Source organism: Carcharodon carcharias, chromosome 11, assembly GCF_017639515.1.
Source record: "Carcharodon carcharias isolate sCarCar2 chromosome 11, sCarCar2.pri, whole genome shotgun sequence".
In the NCBI taxonomy this organism is placed as follows: Eukaryota; Metazoa; Chordata; class Chondrichthyes; order Lamniformes; family Lamnidae; genus Carcharodon; species Carcharodon carcharias.
The window spans coordinates 63453464-63473122 of record NC_054477.1 but is presented as its reverse complement, the minus strand read 5'-3'; the positions used below and the strand labels follow the sequence as shown (position 1 = coordinate 63473122).

The window sequence follows — 19659 nt, the reverse complement described above, 5'->3', positions numbered from 1 at the left end:
TGTAATTAGGAAGGCAAACGGAATGTAGGTCTTCATTGTAAGGGGATGGAAAATAAAAGTAGGGAAGTCTTGCTATAACTGTACATAGCACTGGTGAGACCACACTGCTAGTACAGTGTATAGTTTACCTCACCTTACTTAAGATGGGATATACTTGGGGCAGAATTTAGCCCTCGATGGGCGGGCGGGCCCCACAGGCTCGGCAGCAGGCGGGCAGCTGAACTCCACCGCTGAAATGGGCCCTGCCGCCATTTTGAGTGGGCGGGCCACCCAACAGGAAGTGCTATGCGCTTCCTGTGCGGGGCAGGGAAGGGATTCCCCAACTGTCAAAGTGCACTCTTTCACACGCGTGCGCGTGAAAGAGCGCACTGCTCCCTGAGACTAAGTGCTGTCTCAGGGAGATTGCTGACAGTTTGATAAACTTAAAAAAATAGAAAAATAAAAAAATTATTAACATGTCCCCCTCACGTGACAATGTCACACGGGATGGGACATGTTATTAAATATGACTAAAACTTTATTAAACTTTTTAAAAACTGACATGAAACCTCATCCCACAGTGGATGAGGTTTCATATTTTTTCAGAAGCCCGCTGGGGCTTCTGGCCTGCCCGCCAACCTTAAGATTGGACGGGCAGGGGACTTAATTGCCTTAATTATCCTGTCAATGGCTTCAATTGGCCATTGACAGGTCAGTGGGCGGACAGCTGATCACGCAGTGCCCCCGCCTTCCTGAATATTTAAATGGGGCGGGATGACCTTGGGGGTTCCCGCGTCATTTTCGTATCGGTGAGTGGGCCCCGCCCCCAACTCGCCGACGGAAAAATTCTGGCCTTGCATTGGAAGCAGTTCAGAGAAGGTTCACTAGGCTGATTCCTGGGATGAAGGGTTCGTCTTAGAGGAAAGGCTGAGCAGTTTGGGCCTATATTTATTTGGACCCTAGAAGAATGAGAAGTGATGTTATTGAAACATATAGGGCAAAATTTTTCCCTTGGCATGTGGGATCGGTGGGGGTGGTCAGGAAACCACCCACGATTGGTAGCACTTCACGATTTTATGCAGACAGGCCAATTAAGGCCCACCCAGCATGATATGGGGGCAGCAGCGCTCAAGAGCATTGAATAATCTCCCTGAGGCACAGAGCAGCCTCTGGAAGATGAAGAATATATTGAAAAAATTATTAATGAACAGAAAAATGTAATAAAACATGTTCCCTCAGGTGACTCCATCAAATGAGCAGGGACATGTTTTTTAATTAAAAATTAAAATTTTTATTTCATTTGTATTTAATTTCGGAAACCTCATCCCGCCCGTGTATGAGGTTTCCAAAAAACTGCAAAGGCTGTTTGGCCTTTTCATCTGCCCATCAACCGTTAGGTTGAACGGGCAGAGAAAAGTTAAGCACAATTGATTATTTAATGGCCTTAATAGGTCTTTTAATTGTTGGCGAGCGCGCTATCGGCTCGCGCAACTATGCATTGATGTCTGCACACTTGGCTGACATCATCGCATGGTCATTTCACACTCGGACCCGCACCCACCCGCCAAGCTAATAATTCTGACCATAAGATTCTGAGAGGGCTTAACAGGGCAGATACTGAGAGGATGTTTCTCCTCGTGGGGATATCTAGAACTAGTGGACATAGTTTCAAAATAAGGGGTCTCCCATTTAAGATGGAGATTAGGGGGAATTTCTGGTCTCAGAGGATGATTCGTCTTCAGAATTCGCTTCCCCAGTGAGAAGTGAAGGTTGCATCATTGAATATATTCAAAGCTGCATTAGACATATTTCATTAGACAAGGATTATTGAGAGCAGGCAGGAAAGTGGAGTAAAGGTCACAATCAGATGAGCCGTGGGCCTGAATCTTGTCGTCGGCATGCAGGGGGTGGACCCCACTCATCAATGCATAAAATGACGCATGGTGACATCAGACGTGTGCCCCGATGTCACCGCGCGTCATTCCGATCTTCAGTTCGGCGGGCGCACGGCCAACTCCAATGCGTGCCCGCCGATCTGTCAAAGGCCTATTAAGGCTGTTAATAATCTAATTAAGCTGGTTGTCTGTGTTGCCCGTCCAACCTTAAGGCTGGCGGGCAGACAAAGAGCGCAGCTCCGTGCCTCAGGGAGATTTCTGTGCTCTTTCGCGCGCATACATGTAAGAGCGCTGGCCCTGACTCTCCCTCCTCCCACCACCTGCACAGGGAGTGCTCAGCACTCCGGGTGCGCGTCATGCTGAGTGGGCCTTAATTGGCCCACCCATGTGAAATGGCGGCATGCAGTCGATCGCAGGAGACAATCGGCTGAGTGCCCACCCATGCCTGCTCCTGCTCAGCACCCCCCCCCAACCGACGGGGAGAAAATTCTCCCCAGGATCTTTTTGAAAGGCTGGAGGGGCCGAATGGCCTACTCCTACTCCTATTTCTTATGTTCTTATGTGAGGGAAGTCAGTACTGAGGAATGGAACACTTTCCTAATGGAAGTCAGTGTCAGCACTGAGCAATCTTCAGTAATGCTTAGCATTTCAGTTGCGAAGCATTTTCTCTTTTTAGGCCCAATGACTTGTGTTATAACATCAATGCTTCATCGGATCATCACTATTTTGAGTTGCATTTGATTTGCTACACAGATGTATGAGTGCGAGAATAAAAATATTTCAGCTTGGAAATTACTCTCAGTGATATTATTTTGCAAACACTTTAAGGATGCATTCAGGATGTCTTTGCACGTTAAGGATCTCTGCTGTTTTGACAGAGGCATTAACACAGCTTCTGTTAAAACGACAGAAAAAATTGACATGATCATATTAAGTATTCACACAATAACATCACCAACTGTAATTTCTAGACAACATGTTTTAACATGCTTCAAAATAAATCTATTACAAATTGAGTTTGCACCATGTAACTGGTGCAATTAGCAACTTTTAAATTGTGAATACACTTCATTATGAGACAAGGAAGCAAAAGATAAAGACGGTATGTGTGTCATTCAGGATTGTATGTCACAATGAGTGACTGAATTGTTCATTAATCAAAGCATAAAGCTCTGTAAATGGCTGTCAGCCGAGGCTCTTGTTCATAAAAAGTGCAGCTGGAAGACGCATTTGTATTAGCACCTATTGAACACACATCTGTGCTCATTTTGAGTCAGATCTTGTCAAAATTTAGAATATCACATGACTATGGAACATTACTATCGCATTCATAGCCTCTGCAAAGTCCCATCTGAAAGCAGCCAGCTTTATTTAAATTTGCTATGTGTTTTGTAACTTGATATTTAAAGCTATTGAAAAATCAACCGTGTTTGTTAGAGCAGCTTCCAGACACTCAGTTTTAAGTTGAAGTGTTCCTTTTTACACTACTTCCTGCCTCTTGAAAAATTTCCGCAGTTTTGAAAGTGAGCCATAAATCCTAGGTCAGCCACCCAGAATACAAAATCACAGCGAAAATCTGATAATGCTATCACATATAATTTTATGACATATACTCACTGTTTGAAATTGACACACAATCATTCTGCTTATGCTTTCAGCCCTCGCTCACCTTCATACTTCATTGATTACAGGCATTGTTACTCACTGACATTTGTTGTGGGCCGCAATCTCAAGCAGTGTTTTTTTGAGAGTAAGTGTTAAAAATATATGCTGGACCAGCAGTGGCAGAGTGTAACCTGACTATAACTATGCTGTCTTGGGGTGTTGTAAATGGCCCTTTTAGTTGTCCTGAAACCTAAACTCCTCTACCTCACTATCTGTCTCCCTTCCTCTAAATCACTTCTTAAAATTTACCTCTTTAGCCAAGCTTTTGGTCACCTGTTCCACCATCTCTTTATTTGGCTCAGTGTTAATAAATGCTGGCTTGGCCAGTGGCATCCACATCCCATGAACAATTTTTTTTAAAGTACATGGAAAAGGTTAATCCAGAAAGCTTCTTTTCATTAAACAGTGGGAGAAAGACAAGTGTGCACAGGTTCAAACTACAAAAAGTTAGCTAGATCTGATACCAAAAAAGAAAAAAGAAAGATTTACATTTGTAGCATGCCTTTCATGCATGCAGGGAATTACCAACATTTGCAATGGACTTCTGGGAGAATTTTAAAGATAAAAACCTTAGGATCATTTCTGAAATATTTACGAAATACATTGATACAGCAAAGGAGAAATATAAGTTTGTTCTGGATGGTTGAATTAAGATAGGGTGAATGACTTTCTTCATCAGCAGCACCTTGTGATAAGGGCAGTCACAGGTTTATATAAGAGTCTGCACTGAAATTACTCACAGGCTTATCACATTGGTGCCTGCAGCAATCTATTTTACTGGCAACAAAATACATTTTGGATTCCGAAATAAGTGCTTCATATGCTAAGTTGTGAGAACATGAATTAAATAAATTAAAATGTAACAGCCTAGAAGATATCAAGAGATAAGGACCTACATGGCAGCATTTACCCTAGATCTATCTTGTCCTTTAACTAAATGCCTGTGTTCGTTTGAGGTAATAAATGCTTTGAGAAGAAAAATTGGGGGAGGGGAGTCATGTTTCAGAGTTTAGCCATGCAGGTTCCCCATGATTAAGGATACTCCCTCAAAACTCAAATGAAATTATTTTCCTGTACCCTTTCCTCTTGCTTTAACTTCACTCAGCTTCAAAATACCTCCTCAAAATCTATTCTTAAATCTTGCCATTGTCACATCCCCTTACTTTGTTCATCATTATTCCAATCTCCACACAGTTCCTAAATATGTACCTTCTTGCAAGGAGTCATTGAGAGGGTTTTCTATATTCAAGGCACTATAACTGTGTATATTGGCCTTTTGTAAGTGTGAAGAGGTACCTGCTGCGAAGGAGTGCTGTTGCTAATTTGAACAAATATGAGCACCATAGTGGTCTGAGCAGTATTGAAATGGGATGATGTATTGACTGCACTCTAGCCCCACTCTATTTTACTAATTTATATTGCTGCACCACATGGCACCTGGATAGTTCCCCTTTCAAACAGCTCTCCAGTTCATGTTTACTCTATGACCGACATGTGTTCAAGGAAGAGTTGTCGGTTTCTTAATCAACAGTAATTGGTGTTCCTGCTCCAGCTATTGAATTTCATTCTAATAGGCATTTACATGCCATGGGCAGTTAAACCAGCAATAAATTATATAAAAGGCAGAATATTATGCTCAGCATGCGGGCGCACGCCCGACAGGCCCGAGCGTAAAATGACGCATGAATGACATCAGCCGTGTGTTCAGGCGTCGTCGCGCAGTCTCACAATATTTTGTTTGGTGGGCGCATGCCGGTGTCAGCTGCGGCCGCCAATAATTAAAAGGCCTGTTAAAGCCATTAACAATCTAATTAAATTCAAATTTACGCTCCCCTTCTAACCTAACAGTTGGTGGGCAGGCAAAAAGGCCAAGCGGCCTTTACAATGTTTAGGAAACTTCATCCATGAGCGGGATGAGGTTTCCTAAAGCAAATAAACATGAAATAAAAGCTTTATTTTTGAATTAAAAACATGTCCCAGCTCATGTGACAGAGTCATGAGAGGACATGTTTTATTACATTTTTATTTTCCTCATTTTTTTTACACAGCGCTTCAATCCCCCTGAAGTAGCTCCGTGCCTCAGGGAGATTGAAACGCTCTTTAGCGCGCATGCGCGAGCTGCCTGCTAGGCCCGGCTCTCCCTCCTCCCCCTGCCCGCCCAGGCTGCACTCAGTGCTGCCGCTCGCAATCCACGCAGGGAGGGCCTTAATTGGCCTGCCCATGTGAAATCTCGTTGCAAAGTCCATCGCAAACGGCTGCCGGCTTCCCAGGCGCACCCACCTGCCCCCGCCGAGCACCCCTGCCAAGGGAAAAATCCTACCCATAGAAGCATTTAATTCATAAAATCATTCAACACAGAAGGATGCCATTCAGCCCATTGTGCTTGCACTGGCTCTTTGAAAGAGCTATAACTTAGTCCCATATTTCCTAGCTCTATGGCCATAGTCCTAAAAATATTATCTTTTGAAGTTTATATCCAATTCCCTTTTGAAAGTTACTATTGATTCTGCTTCCACCAACCTTTCTGACAGTGCATTCCAGATGACAACAACTCATTGCATAAATATTTTTTTCCTCATCTCCCTTCTGATTCTTTTGCCAGTTACCTTAAATCTAGTTACTCCCCCTCCTGCCAGTTAATACTTGCTCATTATCTACTCTATCAAAACATTTCATAATTATTAATTATTTTTATGAACAATTAAATGGTAATGCTTTTAGCACAGATATTTTATTGTTTTTAAATCTAATTTTTAATGTTTGGCGCATGCTATAAAATGTCAGTTGAGAATTGAGGATTTTAACCCTATCACCCAGCGATAAGAGGGGGGGTTAAGATCAGGCCAAACCTGATTATCATCCTGAGGCCACACCGTTCCCTCCTGGCAACATCTTACCTTCATCGACTTTAGGGTTGGGCAAGGTTCCTAAGCAAGCGAAGGCCTAACTCAAATGTAAAGGTTGAGGCCCGATGACGCTACTGTTGCTGTGACGTGATTTTTATGAAGGCTTGGGGAGGCCTGCTTGGTGTGAAAGCTGCCAGAGAAACTTGGCTGGATGCAGTAGAGTGGTCAGAACAAGTCAGGTTAAATAATTGCTCAATGGAACAAGAAGAATCCTTGGACTTCTCTTGCCTCAGATTTCTTTCTCCCTCTCCGTACTGGTATCAGTTTGACAAACTTGCACACCCCAGCATTTACCTTCTGCTGGGTCCCATTGCCTTATGTCTCTTCTGGCCAGGTAACGTTTCTGGCCGGGTTCAGATGAGCGTCCCTTAAAATTTATTCAGACGATGATCAGTCATTAGGATTGGTCAGGCTTCCACGTCTCTGGACTTCTTAGTTGCACCAATCAGTTCAGAGCTTGTGTCCACCATCGCTGCTCGCTCCGTCCACCCTTTAAAATCAGGGCCCAAGTTGCTATGGGCAGAATTATTTGCTCAGTGTGCGGGTACATACCCGACCCACTCGAGCATGACATAGCACGTGATGGAATCTGGCGAGTGTCCTGATGTCATCGCACACTTGGGCGATGTTTCAGCCAGCAGGTGCACACGAGAGTTGGAAGTTCACCCGCCGACAATTAAGAGGCTTATTAAGGCCATTAAAGTTGTGATTAATGGAGATTTTTTTGTTGACCGTCCAAAGTTATGGTTGACGGGTAGGCGAATCGGCCAAGCGGCCTTTGCATTTATCAGGAATCCTCATCCATGGGCAGGATGAGGTTTCTGTTATTAAATTTTTAAAAATATATGGACAGAATTTTCATATTGTATATATTCAGGTGACTGATTCTGATGCTTGGGCATTTTTTCCAGAATTTAAATCTGTTTTTATTGCATTTAAATTCTTCAGCTCCCTGTGGCAGCTCTCTGCCTTCAGGGAGCTTTCATTTCATGCTCCTCCCCGCACTAGTACTGACTTCAGCGCTCGCCCTCCTTCCACCTCCACCCCGGCGCAGCGCCAAACCTTTCAGTGCATGCTCCACAGTGGCTGGCCTTTAATTGGCCAGCCAGTGTGAAATCGCAGTCGGGGGCTGATTGCAGTCGGGCGCCCGTTTCCCAGACACTCCTGGGTCCACCGACTGTTCGTAAACGCCCGCCGAACGAAAAATCCTGCCCTATGTTCCCATTACCTGATGTGCTATTTTCACAGTTTACTAGCCCCAGTCTACTCAACTTGCGCATATTTGTCAGATAAATAACTCAGTGGATAATACACTGCTCCAGTATGGAACTGAGCAGTAATTAGCAGGAAGGTCAGAAGTTCAGTCTCCCAGTTATAGAATCATACATCACAGAAATTGGACCATCCTACCTGCCAGTTCATTGAAAGGCCAACCAATTAGTCCCACTGCCCCGTTCTTTCCCCACATAGCCCTGCAAAACTTTCCTTTTCAAATAATTATCCAATTCCCTTTTGGCTCAGATAAAAGCAAAACACCGCGGATGCTGGAGATCTGAAATAAAAAAAGAAAATGCTGGGAAAACCCAGCAGGTCTGACAGCTTCTGTGGACAGGGAAACAGAGGCCAGGATTTTACATTCGACATGCTGGAACGTAAAATGACATGTGATGACTCCAGCACACGCCCGCCAATAACTATAAGGCCTATTAAGGCCATTAAGGAACTAATTAATTTCAAATTTATGCTGCCCGTTCAATCTAATGGTTGGCAGGCTGGCGCAGGCCTTTATGTTTTTTAGGAAACCTCATCCATGAGCGAGATGAGCTTTCCTAAAGCTTTCACAAATTGAATGAAAACTTGTTGTGAAAAGTAAAACCATATCACATCTCATGTGACGCAGTCACATGAGGGGACATGTTTCATTAAATTTTTATTGCATGTATTTATTATTTTCACAAGTGCTTCAATCTCCCTGAAGCAACTCTGTGCCTCAGGGAGATTGCTGCACTCTTTCACGCCCATGTGCGAAAGAGCGCTGGACCCGACCCTCCCACCTCCCCCCCCACCCGCACAGGTAGCGCTCATATTATGCTGGGCAGGTCTTAATTGGCCCACCCACATAAAATGTTGGTGCGGAGCCAATCGCACGCGGCGGACAGTTCCACAACTGCCCCCATCTGCTCCTGCCGACCCTGCCTGACGCTGGAAAAATTGAGGCCAGAGTTAACGTTTCAAGTCTGTAGGACCGTTCTTCAGGGATAAAGAGAAGTGGAAAGGTGATGAAATTTATATTGTTTAAGGAGGTGGCTGGATGTTTACCTTGGTATCGGGGAGGCATTACAATGCGTTCTGGTGTTCTTGGTTTAGCAGGAGAAACACCAATCAGGGTTCCCAGCCTTGCTGCAAAATATTCCTTGAGTAAGAATCAGTTATTGTCAAATAACGCACCAAAACTCACTGATCATGTTCATGTCAAAAATACCCAGTTGGATGAAGTACCCAAGCTACCCTGGCTGATCTTTTAGACTAAATGAATAAAATCAAGTGCACCAACTCACTGCTAATTTGGCTAAGGTCAGTTGCCTTAATCGGTAACTTCAGGAGAGAAGGGAAAATTTAATTCCTTTTAAAGCTTGTCAAATCCGTACATTTTTGAGCCAATATATTTAAAAATAATTTTCTCAGCAAACCTGATGATGCATAAAAGAGAGTTTTATGGAGAGGATTTTCCCCCTGTCGGGCAGGCCTGTGAGCAGCCACGCAGCGGTCTGCCACCCTTGATCGGGCCCCGACCGCGATTTCATGCTGCCTGGCCAATTAACAGCAATAACCTCAGCGCTGCCGAGGTGGGGGTTGGGAGGAGTGTGAGCGCTGAAGTGTGCGCATGCACGGGGATGCGCTCAGTGAAAGCTCCCTGAGGGCACAGAGCTGCCTCAGGGAGCTGAAGATTCTTAACATTAAAGATTTCAAAAATAAGGAAAACATGTCCCTGCATGTGACTCTGTCACATGATCAGAGACATGTTGAAAATGAGGTTTAAAAATGTTTTTTTCTAATCACTGTTCAAAACCTCATCCGGCCTGTAGATGAGGTTTCACAAAAAACGCAAAGGCCGCTTGGCCTATTCAACTGGGAAAGTTTCACTTTAATTAATTGATTAATGGGCTTAACAGCCCTCTTAATTGTTGGTGGACGCGCTGCTGACTCCCGCGCTCGCCTGCCGACCATAACAATGTGCGCGTGCGCAATGACATTGGGACGCTCGTGCGTTTTGGGCATTCGGCCGCACACCGAGCTGAAAATCCTGCCCTATGTTTCTAATTTTGAGATCAATACTCAGATAAGCTGTAAATCGATTTCTCTATTCTAGCACTTATGAGTGCAAAGATTGCCTCAAACATTATGCCTGCTTTTTGATGAGGATAGAAAATATCACTTAGATAGAAGTGTTCAATAATTAAATTCTATAGCATTATTCATCTTCACCCAAGTATTTAAGCAGCTGGCTACAGGAAAGGCATTGTTAGTTAGAAGATGTACTGCAGTGGAGAATAACTCTAATATTAGAGTGCCTATTTGTTTAGTCAACACTATAGACTAGAGATTTATAGGGACTTGTAAAAAACATAATACCAATTAGTTTTTTAGGAAGGTAAGATAGTCAGAGGATTTTAGAAATATATTTGATGGTGTGTCAGCACATATTCCATACTATGACAAAGTTAACAAGAAGTCCAACAACCATATTACCAGCATATAGGGGCCAGATTTTCCTTCCCCAAGTTGGAATGGAAAGAAGGCAGGACAGGAAAAAAAATGACTGCGACATTACATGACCAGAAGTCCTACCTTTGCTTGCACCTCCCACGTTTTCCAGAGGGCAGGAAAAGGAGCAGCCTTTGGAATCCAGCCTCTCCTTTTAACTAGGCAATTTCAATCATTATGGACTCATTAAGAGCTCGTCTCCAGTAAGTTTCCCTGTTTCGGCAAGGTGGCCGAAGTTCATCAGCTGTCAGGAATCAGACCAGCTCAATGGAGGCAGGGACAGGGCCAGCTGTAAGTTTGTTTGAAAAGATATAGTTCGAAGCAGCACTGAAGAGGCTGAACCTGGCAGAGGGGCCTTTTCCCACTATATAAGAATTCGCTGATTTTAAAAATATATCACCAGCCTGCGCTGTCCCAGGTTCCAGGCCTCCTGCTACCCTACGATTCAGGCCAGAACATGATCCAATTCCCTCGTGTCCTGTCCTCATTCCCGCCAACCAAAAATCCAGTCATAAGAGAATAAGCTGACAGGTTATCTCAGGAACAGTATTCAAAATTTCCAAGGAAGACTAAATGGTCTTGGGATAGTACATTCAGAAATTTAGGGTCATGCCCAATTATTTAAGCTGATACAAGCCATTACTGTGGACCATTGTTAGGTCTCAAGTTGCCAGAAATCCTGTCATAGACCACAGTTTATTGGATCAGATGTAACTGTGTTGCTTTTGCAAATGTAAGTCCACTGTTATGATGATAAATTGAACCTCCCTTTGCTTGTCTCAATCAACCATAGCATTCTCTAAAGAAAGAGTAAATGTGGTAGCTTTGCCAATATTTCTGTAAAAAAAGGCTTCTACTTAACCCAGCTTCTTAAGTCCCAATAAAATTGGGATGTGCAATTTATGGGTTGCACAAAATACTATTCCCAGTCATCACATTGCTGTTTATGATATTACGTTTGCCAGCATGCCACTAGATTTGTAAATAGAAGCACCCTCAAGAGGTGTACTTCATATAGTAATTTTAGCAAAAAAGTTGCCATGAGTATAAAGCAGTGTGTCCTGTATTAGTGCATTATATATTGATGCTGATTTTTAGCTGACATCAACAGAAGGAAAAGAAACCCTTAACAATCCTTAGATCAATTTGTTACAGAAGCATATGAACTGCTAAAATTTAATTACTCATTTAGCCCATGCTTGCAGAATCCAAAACAAAATGTCTACTGTTCGATGTTTTTCACAATTGGGCAGCACTTGCTGAACAATCCTGAGTGCACTAATAGTTACACTAACAGCCAATTTACAATAATCAATTGAGCTTTTAATGTGACTCGTTTATGCTTGCTAGAAGCGACAAACATTCTTATGCATGGAGCCATTTTCTGCAGACAAAAGGAATGTGTTCAAGCCTTGCACCTTTTTTGAATTACCCAGAAGCATGGGGAACCTATAGTTCCCCATTGTCTTCTCTATGGATATGCCTCGGCCAATCAGAGTCAATTGCCAACCAATCAGTGTCCCTTTCTCCTGTACTATAAATTGTTGTGATCGTTTGAAATTTGGCATTTTTGCATGTATCCTGATGATTGAAAGACAAAAAGCTTCAGCAATGTGTCTCTCTTTTCAGCAATAATATTTAATTGTATGGCTGTATGAATGTACTTAGAAATGAATGTACTGTCAATGCAGCATGAATTTTCACTTTGTTCAATGATTTACATTAGTGACAATGTGGTCTAGTACAAGGTATGTTGGTGAAAAGATGCCAAAACCAAGGTACTGAGTTTAACTGCTCTTTTATAAAGATTGGGGTAGAACTTTCAGAAATAATTTTCTACGGTAGGAATGTTTTTTTACAGTCTGATATGTAAGATATTCCTGTGCTTCTAAGGAAATGTTACTGTTATGTAGTGATTGTACATGTGGTGTTTGTTATTTTGTTCTCTGTACATTCATTGTCTCAATAAATTAATATTTACCATATCTTCATGTTTTGGTTTCTTGTATCATTACCTTTTGTCTTCTGTCTTTCTCTCCCTTTGTTCTTGTGATTGTACTGTGATTTTACGTTACAGTTTAATTTTCCTGTTTTCAGTAACTAAGTAAATGCCATCAGTAGTGTCTGGTTACTCCTTTGGCACTGTGTTGTCAGGGGAATCACATTTTAAAGCAGCAGTGTCCCCTTTCATTGGCTTATGTATTTGAGATCACTGCCCCCCCCCCCCACCCCCCCCGCTCCCCCCACTGATACAACAGCCTCTTGTTAAAGGATCTAGTTTCCCTCTTTGTGAAATATTTTTAGAGAAGGTCAAGTCAATAATTTAAATCTTTCTTATGTCTTTTAATCACCTTTTAGGGTCAATTCTTTGTAAAATTGTGTTGACAGTCTTAGGGTTTGACAGCATAAGTATGTCCATTGTAAGGACACTGCAGCTTTAAGATAGCTTCTTCAGTGTGACCATGTGTGGTACATGCACTATATGTTTTGATCAGCCATTGTGTTGATGTGCTGCAGCTTATTACAGAGACTAGCATCCATTTGGTGACTGTGATCATAAGCATGATGTAAATTCAAGTCTAATGAATTCCAGTTGAATGTTTTTCACAGCACAAAGATTAGCATATTCTATGCTTGTGGATTTTAAACTTTTTTCTCAAAATTGGCACCATTACATTAGCCATAATAGCCTAAATATGAAAATGTATAGTATCCAAGGAAAATAAGGCTGTTTTGGTATGAGGAGCAGCTGTTACTGCCTGGTGTTCCCAGTCTTTTCCTTCCCGTGTATTGTCCGTGTGCTGCTGCACCAATTCATTTGCTTCCTGTGCTAATTGAAAGCAGCACGTAGGCAGTAGAAGATATTTATAATATTCCTTGGCTTTGCTGTACAGGCTGTCTGGGGGTCTGCTAGTGTTGCCACAGCCTGGTTTACAAGTGAAATATTGGTATATTTCCGAAATGTAAATCTTATAAAGTAGATTGTTAATTATGGGAATTACTACAGTTTTTGAAAGATTTTCATAAATAGCAAGGCAAGCTTAAACCCGGGTCCCATCACTTGCTTTTTGTCACACCTTGTAAAACTGGATGGTAGCAAGATAGGTCAATTAAAAAAAAATGCAGGGACTGGAGGTGACACTGCTGTACTTGGTAGAGTGTTGCTTCCCATTCGAATGAATGGAAATTGGAATCAGATCACTTTGCCATTCCTTTCCAATGTGATCTTACCGGAAAACAGCATATACGTTTGACAGGCAGTTCCAGGCAGCACAAGTCACTGCTCCTGTGACCAAAACAACCTTTTTAAAGCTACTGCCATTGAACTGGATTAGAAAGCAAAAGCATTTTAAATAAAGGGTTGTTATTTGAATTTGAAATGTTTAACTTACAGCGTATGAAGATAAAAACATTTCTGATTATGACAGCTTGTGATGCAAAGAGCTGTAATTTGCTGAATTAGTTGTGTCATTCTTGCTGTTCAGAATATTATTTAAAAGCTGTACTTTTCTTTAAATATTTAGATCACTGTCTGGACGCATTGTTGGAGGAGTGTGGTGGTTCTTCACTCTGATTATAATTTCCTCCTACACGGCCAATCTTGCTGCTTTCCTGACTGTAGAGAGAATGGTGTCACCTATAGAAAGTGCTGAAGATCTTTCAAAGCAAACTGAAATTGCTTACGGAACGCTGGACTCAGGTTCTACAAAAGAATTTTTCAGAGTAAGCCTCCCAGTGTCTGACAGGGTTAGGTGTGCTACATTAACAAGTAAATCCTTATCCAGTCAGAACAAACACAATGGGATACATATAAAGTTGGCTTGGAATGGTACAAAATGGGACGTTACAATAATAGCTATAAGCTGATATGATCAAATTCTCCATATTACACAATGATTCTTTTGCTGCTGGAGTTGGGGAGGAAATTGCCGTCTCTGGAGATTAGCAGGCTGGAATAGTATGATAGAGATGTGAGAACGAATGAATATCCTGAACGCTGTTTGATAGGGCTGGATTTTCACAAAGTCAGGGTGATGCCACGGACCTTTAAAAAAGGTGACTGGGACCTGATTCCAGGATTCCCAGCCCCATTCCCAGTGCCCCTAATTTTCACCAGCGCAGTATAAGGGTGTGGGCTCGTGCGGGTCACGGGCCTGCACCCTGTACTCCCGACTTGGGCGGTCCTATTACAGGGTTAGGCATCTCCTAACTCTCCTCAATTTCATGGAGTCAGCCAGCTTTTCAAGGACTCATGGTTCATGCACCTTAGAGGTGTTGTGAGCCATGGTCTGGATAAGGGAATCTTTTGTAAGGTAAGCTCAAAAGGTCTTACCAATGCCCCCTTGCCAATCTATGCCCCCCACCCCCAGCCCATGGTCCCACATAGCCTCATTGCCAACCTATGCCCTCCACCCAACCCCCATGCCCCTCATATCCTCCATGCCAGCCTATGGCATGTCCATGCCCATTCACCCATTATAGACTCTGTACAGAACCCTACAGTAATACTAGCATGTGTGAAAAAGCTTTAAAAAAACAGTTTCAGGCAAGCCTTATTATGTTATCTTGGCTGAGAGCCCAGATATCCATTACTCTGTTGAAACAGCTGCACCCCAGGGAAAACATTGCTTGGTTGACAGGTCTTTCTCTTTGATTTATTCTGTCAATTGCATATGGTTTATGCACACAAGATAGAGATTTCAAATGCTTGCAGTTTCTGCTACTGATAAGTTAAAGGATCTGGGTGATTGACACTTTTATAGGTCTGTAGTAAAGGAATTCTTTTATGAATGAATGGCTGTTTTTAAAGTTTTTTCACACATGTTATTGTTACTATACGGTTCATTGGTTCTGTACAGAGTGTATACTAGCTGAATAGACATACAAGTGCCATAGGTCAGCATGGAGAATATGAGGGGCCATGGAGGATGGTGGAAGGACATAGGTTGGTATGGAGTGTTTGAGAGATTGAGGGGTTGGATGGAGGTGCAAAGGTTGGCATAGAGGGTATGAGGGACAATGGGAGTTGGGTGGGAGTCATAAAGTGGTATAAGTTGGCATAGATGGGTCATGGGGAGTGTGTAGGGGTAATGGATTGTGAGGAGTGAGTGCAAGAGGGCTGTTTTCTGTATTATTACTTTTATTGTAACAGGAAAAATGTCACAGACCATCATGGTGCGCCTTTTAAACAGCCCGCCTTGGCACCCTGAAGCCTTTATGGCTGCCTCCAAACTCTTTCAGGGGGCAGCAGGCCTGAGTCCAGTTACCACTCAGTCCTGGGACAAAAATCCCATCGTTGTAGGCACCTTTGCCCGAGGCGGGAGCACTGAGCCGTGACATTTCCCAACTCCCCTTACCCGCCTCGAGGATGAAAATCCAGCTCATTATCTTTCCAGATTAGGAAGTGTTTTGCAGAGTTTAAAGAGTGGAGGTAGAGGCCATGGTGAGATTGAACATATTTAATCTGTAAAAAGAACAGGTTTGAATGGATGAAAGATTCAATGTTTCTGTTGAGAAAAGCAGGTTGGAGTTTCCATTAATCCAGCAATGGATGTGTGCATTCAAAAAGATTGTCACACGTTGTTTCATGCTATGCTTGTGCTTTTTTTGGTAGTATTTTTTTTCTTCCTGATTTGTCTGCCTTTCTTCTGTGCTCGCTCCTATGCAGCATATTTTGTTCATGGGAACATGTTGGCAATGGATGTCTTCAGGAATACCTAGAGTGCTGTTCTGAGATTGACAGGGAAGTGAAATGGAGCATTCCTGTACAGTAAGCTGCTACATCTAGTAGCCTAGCTAGAGACTGGCAAAACTAATGGTAATATAGATAAGGTGGAACTTTCCTGTTATTTATCACACAAGTTTTCAGTTAGCTGAGCTGTACTCTCTGGTATTGGTCTCCCATGCAGCAAAGGAGAGTAAGAAATTAGTGACAACGGTTAAACATAAGAAAAATTACTATTTGGACCTGTCCAATACTTGTGTGTAAACAGAGTCATTTCAGGTGTGAAAATCCAGTCAAATGACCAGAACCAAATCTCCAGTTCAATGATTGAATCTTCTGAAAATGGGCTAGTTCAGTGGTCGCAGGGTATGAGCCCACAGTGATGCCAAATATATCATGACAAGAGTAAAAATGTAGAAATTCTAGAGTTGGAAGCTCTTATTTATCGGAAAATTAATAAGACAGTTTCACCAAAAGTTGAGCTGATGCATTTATACCAAAGGAAAATAATATCAAACATGGGCTAAATCTGAATTTAAATTGACTTCCCCAATGTTCTTGTTCTAGTCTCCAAAGCTCCACCCAATGTAAACTTCCAATCTGTCTAAAACTCAATTGCCCATATCCTGTCCCACAAAATGTGCAACAGACACATTCCGCTATCCTCACCAAACTCTTCTTCCGCATTCCTCAACACATAGGAAATTCCTTTTGGCCCGTTTTTTAGCTTGAAATGGGTACGCACACAAAATGTATACTCTTTTAGGGAGGCCTGATACCAGCCCCAAATTGCACTTTAAGCATCATGAATATTATTTGGGTCTCTTGTGGCTCCAGACACAGCTTGTCCGTTTAAGAAAATGAAAATTAGTCCACTTGCCTAAAAGTCAACTGCCCAAAGATAAGACCTAAGAAGGGAGAGTCATGGAGTAACAATTGGGGTAGGAGGCCAACTGGAAGTCGGGGGAGCAGACCGCACAGAAGACTCGGACATTTTTGATAATAAAAACATTACTAGCTCTGAAGAATCCTCATAAAACCATATGATTTACATAAGCCATGGGACTATCCTTTGTTAAGAAGGTCACCAAGAATGCTTTAAAATGGCCTGAACCCATATTGGCCTGAAGCCATATTGGCCTGACATCTTTCAGGTGTGCTTTGGGTATGGTTGCCCAAAATTGACCCCTTTGCCCATAAAATGTGTGCAACAAGATTCAATTTCTACCCCACTAAATTCAAAATCCTTGCCCTGGTAATTAATCCCTCCAGAACTTTGCCCCATGCACTGTGTGCCTGTCCATATCCTTCGGTCTTCTGTTCCTGGCCTCCTGTGCATTTCCTCTTTCCTATACTTCACCATCAGAGACTGACTGTTCAGCTTTCACAGGCCAATTTCTCTTTGGAACTCTTTCCTAAACTATGGATTCTTACCTTCTCTTGATTTTTTCATTGAGAACTGTCGGTGCGACATTAGTCGTCTCAATTTCTCTCCTCCTCTCACCCATTCTAATCTCTCTCTCTCTGAACTTACTGCACTCCGTTCTCTCAGGTCCAAACCTGACATTGTTATCAAACCCACTGACAAGGGTGGTGCTGTTGTTGTCTGGCGCACTGACCTCTACCTCGCGGAGGCTGAGCGTCAACTCGCAGACACTTCCTCCTACCTCTCCCTGGACCATGACCCCACCATTGAACATCAAGCCATTGTTTCCAGGACTGTCACTGACCTCATCTCCTCTGGGGATCTTTCTCCCACAGCTTCCAACCTGATAGTTGCCCAACCACGGACGGCCCACTTCTACCTCCTACACAAAATCCACAAACAGAACTGCCCCGGTAGACCGATCATGTCAGCTTGCTCCTGCCCCACGGAACTCATTTCTCGTTATCTTGACTCCCTTCTCTCTCCCCTTGTCCAGACCCTTCCCACCTACATCCGTGATTCCTCTGACACCTTAAGTCACATCAACAATTTCCAGTTCCCTGGCCTCAACCGCTTCCTCTTCACCATGGACGTCCAATCCCTCTACACCTCCATCCCCCACCAGGATGGTCTGAGGGCCCTTAGCTTCTTCCTCAAACAGAGGCTCGAACAATCCCCATCCACCACTACTCTCCTCCGTCTGGCTGAACTTGTTCTCACACTGAACAATTGCTCCTTCAACTCCTCTCACTTCCTCCAAATAAAAGGTGTGGATATGGGTACCCGCGTGGGCCCCAGCTATGCCTGTCTCTTTATGGGGTATGTGGAACATTCCTTGTTCCAGTCCTACTCCGGCCCCCTTCCACAACTCTTTCTCCGGTACATCGATGATTACGTCGGTGCTGCTTCATGCTCTTGTCGGGACTTGGAAAAATTTATTAATTTTGCTTCCAATCTCCACCCCCTCCATCATTTTCACGTGGTCCATCTCTGACACTTCCCTTCCCTTCCTTGACCTCTCTGTCTCAATCTCTGGTGATAGACTGTCCACCAATATCCATTACAAGCCCACCGACTCCCACAGCTACCTCGACTACAGCTCCTCACACCCCGCTTCCTGTAAGGACTCCATCCCATTCTCTCAGTTCCTTCGCCTCCGTCATATCTGTTCCGATGATGCTACCTTCAAAAACAGTTCCTCTGACATGTCCTCCTTCTTCCTTAACCGAGGTTTTCCACCCACGGTCGTTGACAGGGCCCTCAACCGTGTCCGGCCCATCTCCCGAGCATCCGCCCTCACGCCTTCTCCTCCCTCCCAGAAACACGATAGGGTCCCCCTTGTCCTCACTTATCACCCCACCAGCCTCCGCATTCAAAGGATCATCCTCCGCCATTTCCGCCAACTCCAGCATGATGCCACCACAAACACATCTTCCCTTCACCCCCCCCGTCGGCATTCCATTGGGATCGTTCCCTCCAGGACACCCTGGTCCACTCCTCCATCACCTACTCCTCAACCCCCACCTATGGCACCTCCCCATGCCCACGCAAAAGATGCAACACCTGCCCCTTCACTTCCTCCCTCCTCACTGTCCAAGGGCCCAAACACTCCTTTCAAGTGAAGCAGCATTTCACTTGCATTTCCCCCAACTTAGTCTTCTGTATTCGTTGCTCCCAATGCAGTCTCCTCTACACTGGAGAGACCACTTTGCAGAACACCTGCAGTCTGTCCGCAAGAATGACCCAAACCTCCCTGTCGCTTGCCATTTTAACACTGCACCCTGCTCTCTTGCCCACATGTCTGTCCTTGGCCTACTGCATTGTTCCAGTGAAGCCCAACGCAAACTGGAGGAACAGCACCCCATCTTCCGACTAGCCAATTTACAGCCTTCTGGACTGAATATTGAATTCAACAACTTTAGGTCTCAAGCTCCCTCCTCCATCCCCACCCCCTTTCTGTTTCTTCCCCCTTCCTTTTGTTTTTTTTCCAATAATTTATATAGATTTTTCTTTTCCCACCTATTTCCATTATTTTTAAATCTTTTATGCCCCCCACCCCCACTAGAGCTATACCTTGAGTGCCCTACCATCCATTCTTAATTAGCACATTCGTTTAGATAATATCACCAACTTCAACACCTCTGTGTTCTTTTGTTCTTTTATCTGTGACATCTTTTGATGATCTGCTCCTATCACTGCTTGCTTGTCCCTACAACAACACCACCCCCTCCACTTCTCTTCTCCCCCCCAACCCTGCCACCTTAAACCAGCTTATATTTCACCCCTTTCCTTGTAAAG

The 19659-nt window shown here is 43.5% G+C and overlaps 1 protein-coding gene across 3 annotated transcripts in view; it reads left to right on the top strand.

Moving 5' to 3' along the window:
- The window catches only part of LOC121284000 (glutamate receptor 4), a 304238-nt gene that overhangs the window by 269916 nt on the left and 14663 nt on the right, over positions 1–19659 (top strand). For all 3 annotated transcript variants that reach the window (XM_041198891.1, XM_041198890.1, XM_041198892.1), the window contains one exon: positions 13735–13933. In XM_041198891.1, coding sequence (XP_041054825.1) covers positions 13735–13933 — 199 coding nt within the window. The remainder of the gene's footprint in view (positions 1–13734; positions 13934–19659) is intronic.